This window comes from Tiliqua scincoides, chromosome 3 (genome assembly GCF_035046505.1).
Source record: "Tiliqua scincoides isolate rTilSci1 chromosome 3, rTilSci1.hap2, whole genome shotgun sequence".
NCBI lineage: Eukaryota > Metazoa > Chordata > Lepidosauria > Squamata > Scincidae > Tiliqua > Tiliqua scincoides.
Window position 1 is genome coordinate 150,881,614 of NC_089823.1, and position 22,113 is coordinate 150,903,726.

General features: G+C 42.9%; 2 protein-coding genes across 4 annotated transcripts in view; one reads left to right on the forward strand and one right to left on the reverse strand.

Moving 5' to 3' along the window:
* The first annotated feature begins 1,301 nt into the window (after positions 1-1,301).
* Positions 1,302-10,455, forward strand: LOC136645408 (cytochrome c oxidase subunit 5B, mitochondrial-like). The gene is made up of 4 exons (XM_066621640.1): positions 1,302-1,504; positions 4,906-4,976; positions 9,745-9,844; positions 10,253-10,455. The coding sequence occupies exons 1-4, from the start codon at positions 1,402-1,404 to the stop codon at positions 10,363-10,365; spliced, it is 387 nt and encodes a 128-aa protein (XP_066477737.1). The 5' UTR covers positions 1,302-1,401; the 3' UTR covers positions 10,366-10,455.
* Positions 10,456-12,718: 2,263 nt separating this feature from the next.
* HERC4 (HECT and RLD domain containing E3 ubiquitin protein ligase 4) overlaps positions 12,719-22,113 on the reverse strand; it is a 50,480-nt gene continuing 41,085 nt past the window's right edge. For 2 of the 3 annotated variants that reach the window (XM_066621638.1, XM_066621639.1), the window contains exons 20-25: positions 21,258-21,424; positions 18,019-18,085; positions 17,755-17,837; positions 16,563-16,746; positions 15,642-15,744; positions 12,719-13,087 (exon numbers count right to left, since the gene is read on the reverse strand). In XM_066621638.1, coding sequence (XP_066477735.1) covers positions 12,879-13,087; positions 15,642-15,744; positions 16,563-16,746; positions 17,755-17,837; positions 18,019-18,085; positions 21,258-21,424 — 813 coding nt within the window. In that variant the 3' untranslated portion in view covers positions 12,719-12,878. Of the gene's footprint in view, positions 13,088-15,641; positions 15,745-16,562; positions 16,747-17,754; positions 17,838-18,018; positions 18,086-21,257; positions 21,425-22,113 lie in introns of those variants that run through there. The other variant, XR_010794126.1, reaches the window with a different exon arrangement.

Here is a 22,113-nt window from a genome sequence, read left to right on the forward strand (position 1 = left end):
ACCCCCCCCAGGCCCCCAGAGAGGATGGGGAACACATTGCCCACACATTGCTTCAACGTCTCCACTCTCTCCAGTGGTTTGTGGGGAAGCATATCCCACGTGAGCATTCCCCCACAGAGAGGTTGGAGAATGGAATGTCCACAGCCAGCACTTTCTCTGCCCTCTCTGATGGCCATGAAGGAGCATTTGCTTGGCAAGGCACTGGAAGTGATAAAAGGTGATTGTTTTTTTCCTGAGGCCTCGTGGGCCACTTTTCAGGGTCTTACAGACCTCCTGTGGTCCCACAGGTTGGGAACCAGTGTGCAAAAGAAACAAGATAGAATTAGCACCTTGCGGCTGTCACCAGAGGGGTAGAATCAACTCTAGCTGAAGAATGTCTGCTTAACAGAAAATCCTTTGGCTATGAAATGTTGGTCAGACGTGCATCTGTGAGCAGTGGGGGCTTCTCACCTGCCCTGTGAAGAATCATCAGTAGTGCGGTGGGAGTTCTGAGCCTTGAGGCCCAGGGTAGGAGAGCGCTTAGGAGCCGTTGTCTGAAGCAGAGCTGCATCTGCCCAAGTTCCCAGTGGACCTAAGGAGGCTACAGGTAACCTTCTGCCTTACCCTAACGCTCCAGTACAAAGCACCACTCAGAACTTCGCCTGGGGCTCTTTGGCCACTGAAGCGCCACCTTACCAGTGTCCTGCTTTCTTTTGCCCTCCTCCCCATTTCTGCCCCATAGGTTTGGGGGTCCCTAGCCCCTTCCCCCTCCACGGACCCCGGTTTGGAAACCGCGACCCACTGAGCAAGCGCCGCTGCCTCTCGCTGAGAAAAAAAAAAACTTCTCTTGAATTGGTCTGATCCTAAACGCTCTTTTTTCAGTGCACCAGCAGACGGGAAAGAGCTTTTATGCTGACTCTGAGAGACCACGATGAGGATGATGAATGTCATCAAAGTGCCTTCTGGATGGGGCGTTGCGTTCGCCTGAGACCGTGAAGTGCTTTCTGGGAGCCTACTCCTCTGCCTGTCTACTCGGAAGCAAGTCCCATCAGAGTCACTGGGGCTTCCCCCCAGGAACATGTGGCGAGGCTTGCAGGCTGGGAGCTCTGCCTGTCTGCTCGGAAGCAAGTCCCATCAGCGTCACTGGCGCTTCCTCCCAGGAAAGGGTGGCTAGGACTGCAGCCCGAGTGCTGCAGGAGCGTGAACGAAGGGGGCGCGGGCGCTGCGCGCAGCCTAAGGTTCTCCTCCCCGCGCCAGGCGCCCCGAGCCCTGTGGAGCGGACCTTGAGCCCGCCAGAGGGCACCGCCTCCCGTCGGGTGGGCGGGGGGAGTGCGGCCAGCAGCGCCTGCCTGGCAGCCCCGTGAAGGCGCGCGGCAGCTGGAGGGCTCGCTGACCTTGCTCAGCTGCCCTCCCTGCACTGCCATGGCGGCCAGGCTGCTGCTGCTCCGCGTCCTCCAGCGAGCTGCGCCCCGCGCGCCCGCACGGGCTCCAGCGACCGGCCCCATCCGGGCCTTGAGTGCCGGCGGTGCGTACAGGCCCGCGGGGGCGGGGAGGGCGCTCTGGCTGGCAGGGGCGGTGCAGCCGCCCGTGCCCTTGGGGAGGGGAGGCCTCCGTGGCGCTGTGGCACTGTTGGGGCGCCTCAGCAGCAAACCCCCCCAAGTGCCGCCACGGGCCTGGGGGTGCAATTCCCGCTTTGCTTCTCCTGCCTCCAGGCATGGCACAGTCACCACAGGACAAGGGGTCCCCTTAAGAGGGGGCCTTCCCCCCTTTGAGGCGACATATCAGCTGGTTGAGGCGCAAAACCACCAGTCCCCCCCTCTAAAAAGGACAGTTATTGCCTCCCAGCCCCCCCCCCGTTGCACATAAAGCAGGAGGGTGCCTGAGGGAGCCAGGAGACTAGTGAATGGTTAACAAGACTGCGCACTACTAGACCTCAGTGACATGTGGTGGGGTGGGGAGAGCCTCCCCACTAGAGTCCTGCTGTGAGGCACCCACGCACCTACAACTCATGTGCAAGTGGGTTGGGGGCGTTTGGGTCCCTCCTAAGAATTCCAGCTAGGAAGCTCTGCGTCCCCACCCACCGCATGGCCCTGCTCGACACAACAGGGATTTTCTACTGCCCTGTGTTGTAACATTTGCCCTCACATTGGAGGAGCACTGCTTTGGGCACAGTAGTAGGAGCTGGAGGTTCTGAGATTCTTAAGCCATTTCTGCCCAATGTTACATATTCACAACAGGAATCAAATGTGTGCACCTGTGGATTGGGCAGAAATCAACACACCCAAGAATCACCCCTTTCTCATCACACACCCACACCGCCCCAAACCACCTGCTACATAGTTTAGTACTTTTCAGCCACTAGGGCTAGTAGTGATATGGTGTGACAGGTGGCATTGGATTCCCTCCCCAGCCATCAAGACTAACTGGCCCTACTGGAAGCAATAGTACACTAGCATCAAGGTGGTGGTGTGTAACATCCTGGCCCTCCAAACAAAATGTTTGGATAAGAAAAGTGCAGAGCTAAGATGAGAGCAGGAGTCAAACTATCCATTGCTGTAGCTATGTTTGGTGATAGTGGTACTAGGGGGAAAAAATGCTACCTACAAAAGGTGGTAGAGGAGGGGGGATAGTTGAAAAGTCCTAGCATAGAACCTCAAAAGATTGCCTCCTTGGTGTCAACGGAAGGAGGTGACATAAGAACATGCATCCATCACTATCAGTAAGGTAGAATTAGTCCCAGCTTCCCCTTATATACACCCATCGGACAGGGTTGTAGTTGAGATATTAATTTAAATGGTGTTGCAATTGGACTTTTCTGCTCATGTTGCTTAACTCAAATTTTCCTTCCAGAGCACTGTGCAAATAGTACATGGCATAGATTTTAGTTAATGTTTAATGCCACTAAGGCTCCAGTCTTGAATATGCTTACTAGGAAATAAAGCATTTTGGGGCTTGCACTGTGGATGCACAAGTTTGGTTTGTTTTTTTTAAAATTTGTCACAGTGGAGTCAATATAACAGATCTACATTAAGCAGCAGTGCTGTTATTATACCAAAGCTTCATCTAGGCTCACCACTTGCTTTCCACAATAGACAATCAGATGTCTCTCAGAAGCCCTCAAGCAGGGCATACATACAACAGCAGCTATCTCTCTTGCTGTTGTTCTCCAGCAACATTTTGCTCCTGCCCAGAGGCTCCATATAGCCATTGTGAATATTAGCTATTGCTAAACCTAGTCTCCCTGAATTTATCCCATATAAGCTAGCAGCCATCACCATATTTAAATGTCCTACATTGCGTTGTATTCTATGTCTGTCCAGATTCTACCGCCATTGAACTTCATTAGATGACCTCAAGTTGTAGTGTTTTGAGAGGGGGAGTCCATGCACTTTCTATTCACACATCATTTCCTTAGGGCACAATCCTAACCAGGTCTACTCAGAAGTAAGTCCTATTTTGTTCAATGGGGCTTACTCTCAGGAAAGTATAGTTAGGATTGCAGCCTTTATCACATTTTTGTGTGAGGGTCAAATTACAGACTACATTAAATGTATAGTTTAGCCCTGTGTGCTTTTAAAGTTGAAAAGCAGCAACAGCAGGGAAGAGATTAGAATTGGGACTGCAGTTTACAGTGTATAGATTCTTCTCCTAAAACCCAGAGATCATAATTCTAAGGAGCACAATATGGTGGGAAAGGGCTAAATACCTCTCTCAGTGCTAAGGATCTTGATTTCTACCACATCCCCCACCAAGACTTATTTTTGTTGCCCTTTTCCTGAACTTTTCCCATCTCTATAATATTTTTGAAACAGGGAATCCAAAACCGTACACATTATTCTAAATGTGACTACATCATGTGTTTACATGATTACAATACAATAGCAGCACTTGGCCAACGGACTGAGGCAAAGAAGGAAGGCCCATAGCCAGGGAGACAGACCAGGGACACACTATACTTGCTCCCAGCGTGGAAGGGATTGTCACTTCCGAATTGGCCTTTTCAGCCACACTAGACGCTGTGCCAGAACCACCATTCAGAGCGCAATACCATAGTCTTTCAAGACTGAAGTTTGCCAACATGGAATACAATAGCGGCAGTTTAAATTTTAACCCCTTTCCCCAGAACCGTTTCTTTTTCACAGCTGCTCCAGAGTTGGTTTTCATTTACTATATATACAATGTAGTTTCATTGAGTGTATACAATGTAACTACATTTATCATAGGGTAAAGAAAATGTAGCACATACATACTTAAATCTCACCAGCTGAAACCAATGGAACTTAAAAGTGCTTACCTTTGGCTGTTCTGTGCCTATTCAATTTCTTCCAGCTGCTTAATTTATTGTCTCACCTACCATTAGTGAACTGGTACATCCTAAAGGGATGTCCAAATTTGTTCACTTTCAGAAATGAGGGTGATCCAATAGCATTACTTGCCACATCTGATGTCCAAAAGAGATGAAATATGTGGAATCTGTGATCACCTCTCCATGTCTAATTCTGAGCTCTCTATGAAATGGCAACATTCTCCTGCAACTAATTTATTAACATGCTGGCCAAGAGAGCTTATTGTCAAGCAAATGAGAACAACTTATGAACATGGTCACTCTATGTGAAGATTTTGGGACATCAGTCACCAAATACATGAGTAGTTGATGGATTGGCTATGAAAGACTGACATTTGGGGGTACTGACAAGGTCTTAAAAAATTTACTATTCATCCTGAATCTGTGCTGAGACAGCAAGGCCTCTTAGGCTGCAACCCTTACCTCACTTTCCTGGGAGTAAGTCCCATTGAACACAGTAGGACTTACTTCTGAGTGGAAATGCTTAGGATTGTGCCCTTAATTTCAAATGATTAAAAATGGAGAGCTCTACACATGACACTTCATTCAGCTTCTGTTTTCTGCATATACATTCTTCTCAGGTATCCCCACTGATGAAGAACAAGCTACTGGACTTGAACGGAAAACTTTGCTAGCCATGAAGAGAGGGGAGGTATGTTGAAGATGGTAATCATTCTCTACACTAAACAGGCCTGGCAACTTTTGTTAGGAACTGTTCACTTTTAAATGCAATTAGTAACAGACTGCAGTCCCTAATTGGAACAGCTTGAGGCTACTATTTGAAGCAGCAGGCTGGGACTGCTTGCTCAAAAGAAGTCATTCTCATGCTGCTCTTTGTTAATTCAAACTGCACACCTAAAAGATTAAGCAGCAGGCTGGTGGAAGGAGAGGACAGCTGGTCTTCCCTTCTTCTAGAAATAAACTGGATGTGGTGAATACTAAAGCTGTCATGTGGTTAACCAATTTCTGCCCAGCCCACAGGTGTTCATATTTGATCCCTGTTGCGTATTTGCAACATTGGGCAGAAATGGTTTAAAGACATTTTAGGAGATTAATCAAGGTACTTTTAATAATTACATTTGCCTAGAACTAAAACAGTATTTTTGAAGGAAGCACATGCTAAGATTTCTGAGAGATGCACAAGATCTTGGAAGAAGCATTTACTCTATAAAGAATGCCTCTTTTTAAGGGTCAAACTATGCTCTATGTCAGTGGTTCTCAAATTAGTGGATCGCAACCCACCAGCTCCTGTAAAGCTTCCCCAGTCCTTTTAAGGGGCAGGGGAGGGGTGAGGGAGAACCTGTGGACATTATATATCTGGACTTTCAGAAGGCATTCAAAACGGTCCCTCACCAAAGGCTATTGAAAAAACTCCACAGTCAGGGAATTAGAGGGCAGGTCCTCTCCTGGACTGAGACCTGGTTGAAGACCAGGAAACAAGAGTGGATATCAGTGGGCAATTTTCACAGTGGAGAGAGGTGAAAAGCGGTGTGCCCCAAGGATCTGTCCTGGGACTGGTGCTTTTCAACTTCTTCATAAATGACCAGGAGACGGGTGAGCAGTGAGGTGGCTAAGTTTGCAGACGACACCAAACTTTTCTGAGTGGTGAAGACCAGAAGTGATTGTGAGGAGCTCCAGAAGGATCTCTTCAAACTGGCAGAATGGGCAGCAAAATGGCAGATGCATTTCAATGTCAGTAAGTGTAAAGTCATGCACACTGGGGCAAAAAATGAAAACTTCACATATAGGCTGATGGGTTCTGAGCTGGCTGCGACAGATCAGGAGAGAGATCTTGGGGTGGTGGTGGGCAGGTCGATGAAAGTGTCGACCCAATGTGCAGCAGCAGTAAAGAAGGCCAATTCTATGCTTGGGATCATTAGAAAAGGTATTGAGAACAAAACAGCTAATATTATAATGCCGTTGTACAAATGGATGGTAAGGCCACACCTGGAGTATTGTGTCCAGTTCTGGTCGCCACATCTCAAAAAGGACATAGTACAAATGGAAAAGGTGCAAAAGAGAGCAACTAACATGATTACTGGGCTGGGGCACCTTCCTTATGAGGAAAGGCTATGGTGTTTGGGCCTCTTCAGCCTAGAAAAGAACGCCTGAGAGGGGACATGATTGAGACATACAAAATTATGCATGGGAAGGATAAAGTGTATAGAGAGATGCTCTTTACACTCTCACATAACACCAGAACCAGGGGACATCCACTCAAATTGAGTGTTGGGAGAGTTAGGACAGACAAGAGAAAATATTTCTTTACTCAGCGTGTGGTCGGTCTGTGGAACTCCTTGCCGCAGGATATGCTGGTGGCATCTGGCCTGGATGCCTTTAAAAGGGGATTGAACAAGTTTCTGGAGGAAAAATCCATTATGGGTTACAAGCCATGATGTGTATGTGCAACCTCCTGATTTTAGAAATGGGCTATGTCAGAATGCCAATGCAAGGGTGGGCACCAGGATGCAGCTCTCTTGTTATCAGTTGTGTTCCCTGGGGCATTTGGTGGGGCAACTGTGGGATACAGGAAGTTGGACTAGATGGGCCTCTGGTCTGATCCAGTGGGGCTGTTCTTATGTTCTTATGAGGACAGCAACACAATCCCAGCATTGCTAACAGGTGAAAGGGAGTGCTTTTATTTACAAATGGCTGCAGTACATTGCAGGAAGTAGAGGAGCCTCACCCAGCCCTCTGGGGGGCTCACCAAGGCTTGGAACATTAAAAAGTTGACAAAGCACTTCCTAGCTGCGTTTGCAAACGCAACTAGGAAGTGCTTTGCGAACTATTCAATGTTCCATGCCTCCGTGAGCGATGCAGAGGGCTGTGTGGGGCTCCCTGCAACTCTTGCAGCCTGTAGTTAGTAAAAGCACCCCCTTTCACCCGTTAGTGACGTGATCCTGGGGATCACTTCACTGCCCTCACCCCCAGCCCTGCAAAGACTTACCTTGGGAGTAAAACTCCCAAAAGGTTCGAGAACCACTGTTCGATGTAATGTGCATTTTAGAGCACAACCTGAGATTGCGCTGGGCCAGTGCAAATCCTTTGCGCCAGCCTGGGAAGGTCAAATGTGCCGTAAAGCAGATTTGTTCTTCCTCTGAAGTCAGCCAGGCCAGTGCATGGAGATGCACCAGCCTGCAGAGGCCAGATCCAGTCTCTTGAGATGATGAAATGGGGCAATGGATATTATGGTAATGGGGAATGGATATTATAAAATACTGAGGGATATGGCCAAAATAGATTCATGTTTCCCAAAAAGTAATGAGTCTAACTCCCTAATTTCAGAAATAAGGGATGCAAGGACCTTACATAGCAGGATCACAGAGTATTTGCCTATCTTGCATTTGCATATTCTCCAAGCAAAGGCCCCAAATAATTTTTTGTCAATTAAGGTCACTTTACTTTTGGGTGCTGAGCCCACACCAATAGGAAGAGAACACACTACAGGCAGGAGTAAGTGCAACCACCACATGGGGGGGGGGGTGAGAAGAGAGCAGAATGAGGGTGGGGGAAGGGAGGAACTGGGGTGGGAGACCCGACACAGAGTCTCTCAAGTATGCGCCAGCAAAATAGCTGGTGCAGACTTGAGAAGCCCCATTGTAGGGCTTGGAGCTTTCTCCAGGGCAGGGGTGCCTAAACCCCGGCCCTGGGGCCACATGCGGCCCTCGAGGCCTCTCAGTGCAGCTCTCAGGGAGCCCCTAGTCTCCAATGAGCCTCTGGCCCTCCGGAGATTTGTTGGAGCCAGCACTGGCCCGACGCAACTGCTCTCAGCGTAAGGGTGACTGTTTGACCTCTTGCATGAGCTGTGGAATGAGGGCTTCCTCCACTGCTTGCTGTTTCACATCTGTGATGCAGTAGCAGAAGCAAAGGAAAGGCCAGCCTTGCTTTGTGCAAGGCCTTTTATAGGCCTTGAGCTATTGCAAGACCTTCATGCATTCATATAAGTTCATCTTTAATATATTTATTTATGTAAACTTATGTAAATTTATTTAAATTTAAATGTAAATTAATTCTTTTTTTCTTTTTTCTCTGACAGTGTCAGAGAGGCGATGTGGCCCTCCTGCCAAAAACTTTGGACACCCCTGCTCCAGGGGAAGGGGATGAAAGTCCCCTTTCCCCAGAGGAGATCTCCAGCTGCTTCCCCGGCACCTGCTGAATACAGCAGTAGCCACTTTAGAGAGCCACTGCTCCAGTGGGTGCTGGGAAGCTCAAAACTGGGCTGTTAGCCCTTAAAACTGTGTGATGGGGAGTATAGAAGAAAATTGACATGTGGGGAAAAGGGTTTGCCAATTAGTTGCAGTTTTGCAAAAACTACCTTCTCACTTTGCGATATGAGGAAAGCACAGAGACAGAAACTCCCATGTTTTCTTCCAATTATGTGCCTTATGTTCAAGGTGTATGTTTGTTGTGCAAAAGATAGTGTTTTAAAAATGAAGCCACCTTGTGGCAGAGATGTGAATTACACCCTTTGGATTCTCTATGGCCCCAAACAGCAAATTACTTTTGTGCGTGACCTCCTTAAAGTCAGAGATTAAACTTCCAGATTAGCATAATCACTACTCAGAAATGTGTGTGAATCAGTCACACCCAACCCTCCAAACATACCACCAGCTGGTTTGGTGTTCCTGGCAGACAGTATATCTTTGAAACCTTCCTCTCTTATAGATCCCAGCTGGGATGAATTTATGTGTTAAGTAGTTTTTGCCCAACTTTTTGTTTGTTTGGGAACCATTTCCCAGACTTTTAAACAATAGAACTTACTAATAAAAGAGTCTCTTTAGAAATTTTAATTGCTGAGATCTGATGGCATAGGAAATGTGTTTGCAAAATACTGTTAGCAAATATTTAAATTTGGTATGAAAATCTGGTACACGGTCAATTCAAAGCATATATTAGTATATACATTTTGTATGGAAAACTTTTTTTGTAACTTTTCTGTATGAAATTTTATATTAGCTATCATCCCTATCTATTAACAACCTCATTGCTTTAGATTTTGCCAGACTGTGAGACCCACCATTTGGAAATCTCTCACTGCATATCATAAGGTCCCAAGTCTGTACACACAATCTGGGCTTTGGTCTGCAGCTTTCAACATTGTTAGCCTGCATGTACTGCACTACCAATATCCTAATCCCTGCAGTTAGAAGAGGTTATATTCATGGAAGAAAGCCAAGCTGGGAGCTACAGGCAGGGAAACGAAGGAGGCTAGAGCTTCAAATCTACAATAATGTTTTCTTAAATTCGATAGTTCATAATTCTCATTTTTACATACGTATTATATACTAGTTTTTACAAATACATCTTTGGTCACAGAATATGGGAACAGCATAGCAAAAGAATGTATCTACTAAGAATGGAGTTTCAAAAACACTTTGATGATGTTTCTAGCTAACATTTTTCTTGGTCTTGCATAAAAGGATCCATACAGCATATTCAAACCCAAGAGAAATTCTGGAACCAGAGAAGATCCTCATATTGTTCCATCGATCGGGGACAAGAGACTAGTGGGCTGTATCTGTATGTATCAAAATTAGTTTGGTATGGTACATGTTAATGTCTTTATGATTCACACATTGCAGAATCCAGCTACAGCTATTCAAAAGTATATATTTTAACTAGTATTAGTGGCATTGGCACAATCCAGCCAACTATAGCATAGTATCCATACAGATTCCCACATAACTCATAGGGCTCTACCCCCCAGTGTGTGCACATGATGCAAACATGGTGTAGTTACATGGTGTAGCTACAGTTATTTCCAAAGCTAGTTAGCTTTGGAAGCTATTCCTACTCATCCCCTCCCACTTTCATGCAGTTGGGAATCCACTCACCAGACTAATATGTCATTCTGTCCTATGAGGAAAACTGCCTGTACAAACATTACTGCTATATGCAAACCAAAATAAATAAATATTTTTCCTACAGGTGAGGAAGATAATTCTACCATTATTTGGTTCTGGGTACACAAAGGAGACAGTCACCGTTGTCCTCAGTGTGGAACTCATTACAAGCTAACTCATCATGAACTTCCCCATTGAGAGAACCAATACTGGAAGAAAACCAAAGAGATTTTTAAAAAGCTGTTTAACAGTTGTACACTTAATAAAAGTGCCTGACTCTTAATTGCATCAAGCTTTGTTGGATTACTGCATCTAAGGTCAAATTAAAAATCACACAGGAGATCTGTAAACAGAATCCTGCAGTCATGGGACCTGCAGGCTAGGGTGTTCAATCAACCTGGTTTTAATCAAGCTCACTCCCACAAAACTGCTATTTGCCCTGCTGGAGATAGAATACAGGTACCCATATGATGGTAGTTGATATACAGCTGGAACCTTGACAGCAATGCTTGCTGGTACCTTTAACATCCATATCTCACAACTATCTCCCCCCTCCAAATCTGATAAGTAGCCAACAATTTATTCCAAAAGTAGTCCCAAAGTTTTCACTAGGACTACTCCAGCATAAAGCAATTTGAAATCTATAGTGATAAAGATTCAAATTATAAAATAATGGATTTTTAGGCTATGCTTACTTCTCTTTACAAGATTACTTTAAGACTTTAGCATTAACACATTTTGTTATAAACATCTGCAAGTGTGTATTAAGGGGCTTGTGATAGTTTCCTAAAATAGGTATACATGCTGGACACACACATAAATAACCTTATACTGCAGTCTGGCATACATACACAACAAACTATTAACAAGGGAGGACCCATTCAGATGTAAGAATGTTTGCTTCCTCTTTTCTATTTTGACAAGGGAAGAAATGTCAAGGTTTAATACATAAAGGAGTTCCCTGAACAGCTATGCCCTGCCGCTTCCACACAGATATGTCAAAATAAACTGCTTCAGAAAAATTACATCTAGGATTATGCACTGTGAATTGTTCATCCCTTCTCCCAAAAGGCTCATCTTACATAGCATCCACTCAATATCCCACGAGACACTGTTTGACTTCCTTCAAGTTGTCAATCATGTGGGTTATGGATACTGCATTGGTCTTGCCAAATATGAAGACACAGCAAAGACACTGTTTGACTTCCTTCAAGTTGTCAATCAAGTGGGTTATGGATACTGCATTGGTCTTGCCAAATATGAAGACACAGCAAAGCATTAATAGGGTGTGGAGCCTGCCAGAATCATACATAGTGTATGGACACATATGCCCCCAACATCACCACACTCCACCCCATGTAGGGAGCCAAAAGTCTGAAAATGACTGCCTAGACATGCATAGCTATCTATTTTCAGACCTTCAGCTATATGCATGGAAATTGGAAGTGAGGCCATTGAAGCACACTTCTGCTTCTTCCTCCACATGCAGTATGTACACGTTGAGAATATCTGAAAAGACCTAATGATATGACCTTAAGTAAATACTTTTCTGTTAATTACTTCATGGAATCAAGTTAAATTTTGCTGAAAGGACAACAAATCTACATGCATACATGTATGCAATCCAATATTTTCATTCAAGAACGTTTATTTTATGTTTGAATTGTTTTCACTGTAGTTTATAAATCTAAAAAAAATAAAATATTTGTTTCACAGCTGAAAGTCACATACTATCAATAACATGTAAACATTCAGAAATTTAAGTCAGTCCCACCCATCCCACTGCATCAATCCACACGTTCAAGTCAATGTGATCATCTCACAAAAAGTTCTACTGCAGTCCAAAAAAAAAAAAAAAAAAAAAACTTTTAAAAACAGGGCATTAAACATTACCTTAAAAAGTGAAAATTCAACAAGAACTCCAAAACTGCTCTCCCAGCATTTAAGAATGAGAACAAGGAATGCAATCTCTGCTCTGTTGGTTAAAGGCAAAAAGTGGATATTTTGCTAACAATGTTAGGTACCAAGTGCTCCTAGATTCAAATTACTGCTTAAAGATGGAATTCCAATATTTAAAAAATGGATCCATAGTTGATAATTCCTCCACATGGTTAACAAGTGACCACTGATATCATTTTGATAACATATGTAAAGAAAAACCATCTCTGATCCTGTATGAAAGGGCTGCCATACAAACTATTTCTAGTGTCCTGGTTTTCATCTTAGATTTTCAAACAAAAGCAAAGCTCTCTGCTAAGATATTATGTTTTTTGTCTGTGTTCATAAGATAAGCCCCAATTCAAAAAGACAGTCTACTGCTACTGGAGCACAGCTAATTTATTACAAAAAAAGCTACTTATTTACAAAATGAAAAATCTAAATGCGACTCAGTTGCAGTGATTGAAAAAAGTGTACGCATATCTTTCCACACACACAGCAAGTCATTCTGTAATATGTGAAGTACTAAAATTTAGTTAATGAAACTTTCATTTTTATTCCAAAGTTGCATTTTTATTGTTTATGGAAAATGTGGCTCCAGAAGGTCATCAAGACAGTTCATTTGTGTAAGGATTTTTGGCTGCCATAAGTAATCAGATGACACAAGTTTACAAACAACTTTTTATATCACCATCTCACTGTCAGCCTTTTTACTGAATGTGCTACTGCAAAATAGATGCAGAAATCATTTTAATGTTCCCAGCTTCTATAAGTTATACTAAATTGAAGCCTTCATAGTGATCAATAGCCTGGATCAGCTTAGATCTGAGCACTTCCTTGTCCGTGTATTTTGGAAGATCAAGAAGATTAAAACACGTGTGAGATACTGGAAGATACTCATCTCCACCTCCTGTTGGCTGGACAACAAGACTAAGACTCTTCATCCCAAGAATAGGAATACGATCACTCCCTGTCAAAAATACTACCAATAAAGGGGGGGGGGAAGAGAAAGAGAGAGGTCCAAATAAAAATGCCAGAAGAGTCTCACGCACAAGTACTACATAACAGACAATACTGCTTTCTATATTCGGTTTGCTTCGAGATTAAGCACCACCATTTTAAAACAAGGAGCTACCAAGACAATCTGGTAATCAGCAATGTTCTATACATACAAGTTACATGTTTTAATTAACTGTTATACATTTGTTTTTAAATATATGAGCATTTATTTTACAGAGCTATAGTTCAGAGTTAGAGCATGTGCACAGAGAAAGAGTCGGACATCTCCAGGTAGGATTGAGAGAGACCCCTGCCTGAAATCTAGGAGAGCTGCTGTCAGTCAGTCAGGATAGATAACACTGAGAAATCAATGGCCTGACCTGGTATTAAGCAACTTCATACTTTAAATTTTACATAAATACATTTTACATGTATTTACATAAGTACATTTTATAGTTTTCTCAGAGAATGTGGTTTTAAGCTATTTATTGAAGTTAACAGTTTCTGCATAAATCACTATAAAAAATTCATTATTTGAAAACACATTAATCCAGCAACAAGTACATAAATTGTTTAAACCGTTAGGTGAAAGCTCTATTTTCAACCTTCCATTAGTCATATCAGTCAATCAGGGCAGATGCAGCAGTGTTTTCCACTGGTATTACAAATATCTCACCAAAAGCAGCTGCAATTAATCCCTTCAAACATGTGCCTGTAGGCATACAGGGTGTACCATGCATTCAAAATTCACACCAAAGCAAACAAGGAAAAACTTCCTTGCAATCCTGAGCTGCGTGTCCAAGGCAGCTGTCGGCGGCACCTCGGGAGAAGGGGACTTTTGTCCCCTTCCCCGGGTAAGCGCAGTAGCCCCACAATGGGGCTACTTGATTTACCACCAACTCAAAGGTGGGCGGTGAATTAAGAGCCTTGGTGTAAGGTGGTGAGCCCTATATTTGTTTCAGTAGTCCTGCCTTTGCAGCGCTAGCATCTAAATACACCAGTACTGATTAGCAAGAAAAGAGATATTCCAGGCTATAAGCTTCTCCCACTGGCACTCTCGCCAAAGGGTCTGTGCCTTTTTCATCTTCCTAGCAACAGGTTTGTTCACACATCTCTTCCCCCCCCCCCATTTGAACTGCCTAGGCTGGCAGTTTCTCTGCTTAGCTATTCTGCCAAGCAAATGTAAATACACCTCAAAGGCATTTAGTATAATCCCAAACAAGGAAAAGTCACATCTTGTAAATAAAGTTGTTTTAAAAGAAAATCTGTCTAGACAGTTTTAAATATCTTTTAAAGGGGAGTAAAACTAGATAGATACACTGTGGGGTGTATGATTCCTTGGGGAAATGGATAGAAAATAATTAACTTTTATGGATGAGAAGAAGGAAGGAGAGGAATGGGAGCAAAACTATTGTTTTTCATTTTTGGTCATGCTAAGATATCTCCAGACAAACTGTCATGCCCCCTTTCTTCTGCAAACCAATGGCTGGGCAGAACTGAAGTATTTGGGATTTAATCCACGCACCTTATGGAACGACAGTGAGTGGGACTAGGTTTGGAACAAACCACAATGAAACCAAGCAATTAGAAAATCTTGGTTTAACAAGCCAGGATTGGTACCAAAAAGGCTAAGCATGGTTAAAATAAACCATGGTTCCACATAATGTCTGAACCAGTTGTTTCCCTTTCCTTCACCTCAAACCTGTACCATGAGTCCTCTTTATCCATTGATTTGGAACCCATGGATTTGACTAACAACGGTTTCAGAACCCACATCTGGAGGACCCACAGAGGACCTCATCTTCAGGAGGCCATCTGAGTCACAGGGAGGCCACAGAATCTCCCTGTAACTCAGAATAACTGCTGGAGCCTTCTGGCAGACGCTTCCAGTTTTCGTGAAAAACCAGAAGTGCCTGCTAAAAGGTTCCGACAGGCATTCTGAGTCATAGGGAGGCTGCGTATGACCTCCTGCACCTCAGAAAACAGGTTGGACTGCAGATTTCATTATCCGCTGTTTTGGGCATCAATGGGGGTTCTTGGACTCAGTATTTTTTTACTTCCAACATCTGTTTCTTCTCCCCCCAACTCCTTTCCAAGTTTTTAAAGAAGACACTGATAACAGGGACCCTACAAAATTGAGGGTCAGAAAAGTTTTTCCCAAACTTTATGGTGGTTTGATATGAATTTGGGGTGCCGATTCCAAAAATGCAATCCATTTTGCCCTATCACATCTAACTTTGGCAATATAGTATAGCCTCATTAGTGAATGGTTCAAGCAGCTTCCTCATGAGGAAGCCATGGTGTAGGTTTCCTCATGAGGAAGCTCCTTGAACCATTCACTAAAGAGGCTATGCTGTGTCTCCAAAACTAGACGTGATAGGGCAAAACGGATGCCATTTTTGGAATCAGCACCCCAAATATACCCAGGAATTGGTGTAACATTTAAGGAAGAAAAATGTGTGTTGGCCTATGTAATTGTTGCTATAGAGCCTCCATTTGATTTCTTATATCTAGGAAGAGATATAAGATATACTTACACAAGAACTGCTTTTTCTTTTCCAGTGGTAACTCATGGAAAACTTCCCAGAAAAATTTAATTGTTGGATGCTCTGCCCAATATTCTCCTTTGTATTCAGTATTCTAAGGGGAACAACCAAAATTACAGCATCATCTCAAGGTTATAAATACAATGAATCTAGATATGCTGCATTCTGAACAAAAACCTAGTATATGAACAAAATGTCATTAAACTATAATGCATTGGGTCATACTGTAACCAACTTTTGTGCAAACTGAAGGTAGTTCCATTCATTAAGGGTGGGGATGTTTGCCTACCCCCCCAACCCACACACCAATTCTGCCTGGAAGGGTTTTCCCCCCTTCAACAATGGATTTTTAGGCATCTAAGGTGGCCATCATGTGGAGGAGAAAGAAAGAAGTTCTCATGTAACCACCATCTGTGCTCATCAAGATTAAGATACAACCCACCTGGAGGCTCTGTTCTTAACCTATAGGAATAGTGATTATTGCTTTGAATCCTAAACAAAACATCTGGCTCTGGGATGCGTGTGAAGGGGGGGGGGAATCAATTGCCTACTTTATTTAGGGCAGGCTATAACACAATCAGCAAGGTAAACATCAGTGAATATATCGCATTCATCTTTAAAATAGACTGAAAAGAGTTTTCATCTTCTAACTAAATTATAAAGTTCTATCATGAGAAGTGCAGTAGTCAGCTTATGGCAGTGGTTGCCAAACTCGATCACGACCCAAACGAGGGACGTATGGATGTTCCTGAGGGTCACGGGAAGGCAGCATTCCCTGTTACTATTGTTAACATGTACCAACTCCATGGATCGCTGGACAGAGAGAAAAACCGAATTTGGGGTCACAGTCGAAAGAAGTTTGGGAAAAGCTTGCCTGTGGGCACTAAAAACTTCCACTATGAAGCAACATACCTTCTCCAGTTCTTTCCAATCATAGTTCGTGTTCCCAATCACCATTGCCTGCAGCTCATTGGGTTGGAAGAGCTGAAGAACTGAACCTCCACACACCTTGTGAAAGCCTGCATGGAATGCATCATAGAGAGAAGCCACGGATTTATTGAAGATGTAGTCCACATAGGCATCCACAAACTCTTGCCTAAAAATCAGATGGATATATTTTCAAAAGATAAGAATGTTCAGTTGCAATCACCCTAGAAACAAAACAGCAGCAAATTTAGCACTATTTATAGCTATTCTCAGTTAAAAATTATAATAGAACCACAAAGAAGATGCTTTGGCCTAAGCATAGGAACTTGTGTTGAACCAATTACTCCACAAGGCAAGAAAGTGCCTTAGTGACCACAGTGATGACAGATAACGGAAAAACAAACTGTTTAAAAGCTTTTCAGTGTAATCCTAACTCCTGGGTTAGGCTGGCACAATTCACTTGTGCCAATCCAGGGGTGTCACAAACATGCTGTAAGACAAGTTTGCGCCAACTTTAGAGTTGGGGAGGTCAGTACAAGATTTGCGTTCGCCTCCCTGCATCAGATCCAGGCCCAGCGGGGTAAGTTTGCGTCAGCCGAACTCAGCTGACGCAGGGGTTGGGGGGGGCGTGGAGAGGGCAGGGACGGGGCATTTCAGGGTGGGGGGAGGACGGACAGTGGACATTCCCAGGGGCAGCGGGGCCAGGATCTGGCAGTTATGCCAGATCTTGACCCCTTTCCTGGGCGACATGGAGCAGCCTCTGGCTGCTCCATTCTACTTTGATTTGTGCCACTTTCTAAGGTGGCACAGATCCGAGTAGACCCACTGGGGCCAGTGCAGCACGTGTTTTAATCTTTTCCCCTTACCTTGGGCTGTGCTGATTCTGGCCCCAAACCTGTGCTGGATGCAGCATAGGCTCGCCAGCCTCTCTGTCCCAGCACAAGTTAGGATTGTGCCCTTTGTCTATTTGCTGCCCAACAGAAGCATGTTTTTACAAGCTCTATGCTTCTGAATTAGAACAAATATACCTGAAGTCAAGCATGGACAGACATACATATGCACACACCCCCCTTTCAGTTCAAATCTGAATTACCACCCTTTCTAGCGAAAAGCACCTTCCTCGCTGATCAAATTGAGCCAAGGCAAACATATTCTGTCCACATACACCAAGACTCACCTATTCTGTTTGACAACAGGAATATCGGCACCATTAGGAATTAGCTCTTTAACTTCTGTTGCTCCAAAGTTTTCAACAGTGATCTATTTAGAATATGAGAGAATATTTTATTTTATTTTTTTGTTACAGAGAACTCATCATTCACTACAGATTAGCAAAATATCTCATACAAAATTTAAACCCAGAATTTTAATGGGAAAAGGGAGCCAATTATATTTTATTAACCATCACAACGACATACAAGGTGACAAAAGATAAACTTACTGTAAAGTTGAGGCAGAAAGTATCTTCTATATCATCTTCAGGATAGTCCAGTAACTGCTGCATGCTTCTGCAAAGCAAATGAGGTGAATTACATCCCAGATTAAGAGGCAGCACATCTAGAAGTTTGCCAAATCAAAATGAGTTGATATCCTTTCACAATAATTTTGTTTAAATACTGTATTTGTTCCAACAGTGATTAGAATGTCACTGTCTATTCAAGTTTCATTTAAAATAGTTGCATATATGCTGATATTTTACACTACATTCAAGAAACTCAGTGAAACTAATATTGCACAGCAGCTGTATGGAATGTTAAGAACATAAGAACAGCTCCACTGGATCAGGCCATAGGCCCATCTAGTCCACTTTCCTGTATCTCACAGTGGCCCACCAAATGCCTCAGGGAGTACACAACACAACAAGAGACTTGTATCCTGGTGCCATCCCTTGCATCTGGCATTCTGAGGTAACCCACTTCTAAAATCAGGAGGTTGCACAAACACATCATGACTTGTAACCTATGATGGACTTTTCCTCCAGAAATTTGTCCAATCCCTTTTTAAAGGCATCTACGCCAGATGCCATCACCACATCCTGTGCAAGGAGTTCCACCAACTAATTATATGCTGAGTAAAGAAATATTTTCTTTTGTCTATCCCAACTCTCCCAACACTCCATTTTAGTGGATGTCCCCTGATTCTGGAGTTATGTGAGAGGAAAAAGAGCATCTCTCTAGCCACTCCATCCATCCCCTGCATAATTTTGTATGTCTCAATCATGTCCCCCCCAGGCGTCTTTCTTCTAGAGCCCCAGTCTCATGTTAGTCCAGCGGCCTCTTCTATGCTGCAAAGCACCCCTTAAGAGTGGGTGCTTTGCAATGAAGAAAGTAGTATAGTAATGAGGAAAGTAGCATCCTCATTAGGTTCTCTTCCCCCAATGGATTCCAGAGCTATGTTTATGAAGTAAACACTGATCCAAAACAGTGTCAAAGTAAAACAGCTGACACTAGGAGAATTAAAAGGAAATAATTGTATTTCTGATTAACTCTTCACCATCCAGTTAAGGAGGGAAAGAGTTGAGCACTCAATTCCCTCCCCTCCATCTTTACTGTGAAGTGTCCCCTTTCCTAAGGGGGCCTTACAATGGAGAAGGCACAATTCCACTAACATTTCTTGTGTAGTATGACTTGTAGCACTAGCAATGGCACTGGCTACAATGGCAATCCTCCCCTTAGTATACATCAATACTAAAATGCCCATCCAAAGACATCACTATTTCTGACTATCCTGGAAATGAATATGACTGCATTATTCCATGAGCAGCATCTTAGGGTTTATTATTAATCAGTGTTCAGTCCCCTGAAAATCTAATAATTTTCAATTACTTTTTAGGCTTTAAGATATACTATAAACACTGATGGTTCCGAGGTCCTGACATGAACTTAACGTCCAAGAACCAGCAATGTTTGAAGTTATATTTCAGGGCAGAGGTGTCAAACCATTTCATACAGTTGGCCAAACAGTATTCATAGCACCTGCTGAGGGCTGGAAGTGATGTCCTTAAGCAAGAAATGAGGTCACTAAGCAGGTAATGACCAGAAATAAGTAATATTTTCTCACCTAGGACATTAACTGAAAACGACAGAAGAGAATATGCAAATCTTAATCATATTTTCAAGATATGGGAGAGCCCAATTATCATGTGGGCTGCCCGTTCAGCAGCACATCTTCTGCCCAGCCCCTAAAACAAGCCCCTAAGAAAAACAGGTCTCACCAAGCAAGGAGGATCAGAATAATAATTCTAATAAAACATTCCAGTCAAGACAGGAGAGGAAAAGCAGGAGTACTTAAGTCAATTGGGGTGAATGCTGGGTACAGTACTGATTCATATAACATAAAAATATGTGGTGGCATGTCTGTACACAACTAAAGGTTTATTTTCTCAGTTTAGCTATGGAGAAGGTTCAAGTGCAGAGAAATTTTTGTTGTGAATTAGTTCAGCCCCTCTTTTCTGTAGAGCTGCTGCATATGAAAAGCTTATGGCATGAAACAGTGGTAATATGTGTGCAATTTCAAGTTGCCTTCACAGCGTAGCAGGCCAAGTCTATGACCCAGTTCTCTGAGGAGGTAAGCCTTTGCGCTAAAGTGGCAATACTTCAAATTAAGGGTGGCAGTTCACAACTCAATGCTCCTCCGTTAAAAAATCTCTAAACTAAAAAAAAAAAACAGAAGTGTTTGAAAACTGTGTTATTTTACTCAGAAGTAAAATAAATAACGGAGCACACTCACTGTGTTCAGTAAGATTTGGGCTATAATCGTAACTTACTCACCAGAAACAAACACCTCTATCAATAAGCCTAGGCAAGAGTGCTTCTTTCTGACACACCAGCTTCAATACAAAGGTTTATGAAGCTTTTTTGGGGGGGGGGATTTAAGTGCATTTAACAATGCAATCTGTTATATGTTGTTCAAAGTGGTACAGCAGAGATATAGTTGAATTTTCTCAGTAATAGCTAAACTTGGGGCATTATTAAAAAAAGCAAAAGGATAATTTGCTGTCCATTAACACTTGCATAACCCACTGACTCCAAGGGAATACATCAGTGAAAGTAAACACAAACTCTCTCTCTCTCTCTCTCTCTCTCTCTCTCTCTCTCTCTCTGGCATCCTCAAAGTCCTGCCAAGAGCTGAATCCTTGGTGGACTGGTGGTGGACTCTCGTGACTGTCTCTGTAGGCTGGTGGACTCTCGTGACTGTCTCTGTAGGGCTAATGTGATCACAAGCCAACATCGGCTTACTTCTTCCTCACGGCTGTCAAGCTGATAACATGAAGTGGTTCCAACTCAAGGAGAGTTCCAAAAATCAGAATCAAGCAAGTTTTAAAATACAGTTTTGGGATATCAGGCCACCAATATTTTCAGCATTTAATTTTATTTGCTCCTTTCATTGCCATTACTGTTAGTCTCAACAGAAGGACAGATGATATCGACTGCCTGAGTTGATGCTGCAACATGATACCCTAGTCACTGCTTGCATGTTTTGTTGAACACAGACAGGTTAAACCAAGTACATCTACTCAGTAAAAACGAACAATTGTCCAAGCTGTGCAAATTAGTGAAAAGATTTTGACATTATCTTCTTTCCAACAGAATTTTCATTTTATTTCTTTGCACCAATGAAAAAAGCTACATTGCACAGAGATGTGTGTCTACTTACTGACCTTATTTGTTATGTGCTCACCTGCCAACATCAGGCATTAGCTCTCTGAGGTCTTCCAGGGAAGGTTTCTTGTTCAGGAGCTTCTTGTATAAAGCCAAAGGGAAGTGAAGGTCTACAATAGTAAAATTATATATTGCTAGCCCACACACAACACCAATCAGATGAAATAAGTCACTGTCTTCAAAGGTCTGTGAATATGAAAAAACTGCAATTAAACTAAAGTAAGTGTCAACTGTTTCGTACTATGAAAGTATGCATATTGATCAGTTTTGACGAATCACCCCAAATTATTATTCATGCATATTTACATCAATTGTGGAAAGACTGGAATCTATGGGATAAACAATGTCCTATCAAATTAATATTTTAGAAGTTAAAAAAAGGGTATCTGTTTTCACAATTGTTTCTAATAAGGCAACAACTATAGCAGGCGAGTAATTAGCGTGCATTAGAGTGGCAATATTTCAATCATAAGTTGCACGATTAACAGCATAGACTCTTGGTCCAAAAAGTTCCACAATACAAAAACTAGCCAGGTATGCCTCATCACATATGAGCCATAACAGACATAGATAGATACTTTATTTACGGTCATCCGACCAGCTAGACACAGACAACAAAACAAAATACACAGAATTAAAACCAACACCCCTTTACATACGTATAAAATCATAAAATCAGAGGTTTACACTCTCAATTTTCTTTCTTACCAACTGTGCAGCATAACAAAAGCGGGCAACCCTGAATGATATATCAGAGTATACGTCAGAAAGCAGAAAAGCAAGCTGCTCCTCCACCTGCATCCCCGTTTCAGTACCGAAAATCGGGGAGATAAATTTAGCTCTCAAATCATCGTAATATGGACATTGCAAAACAA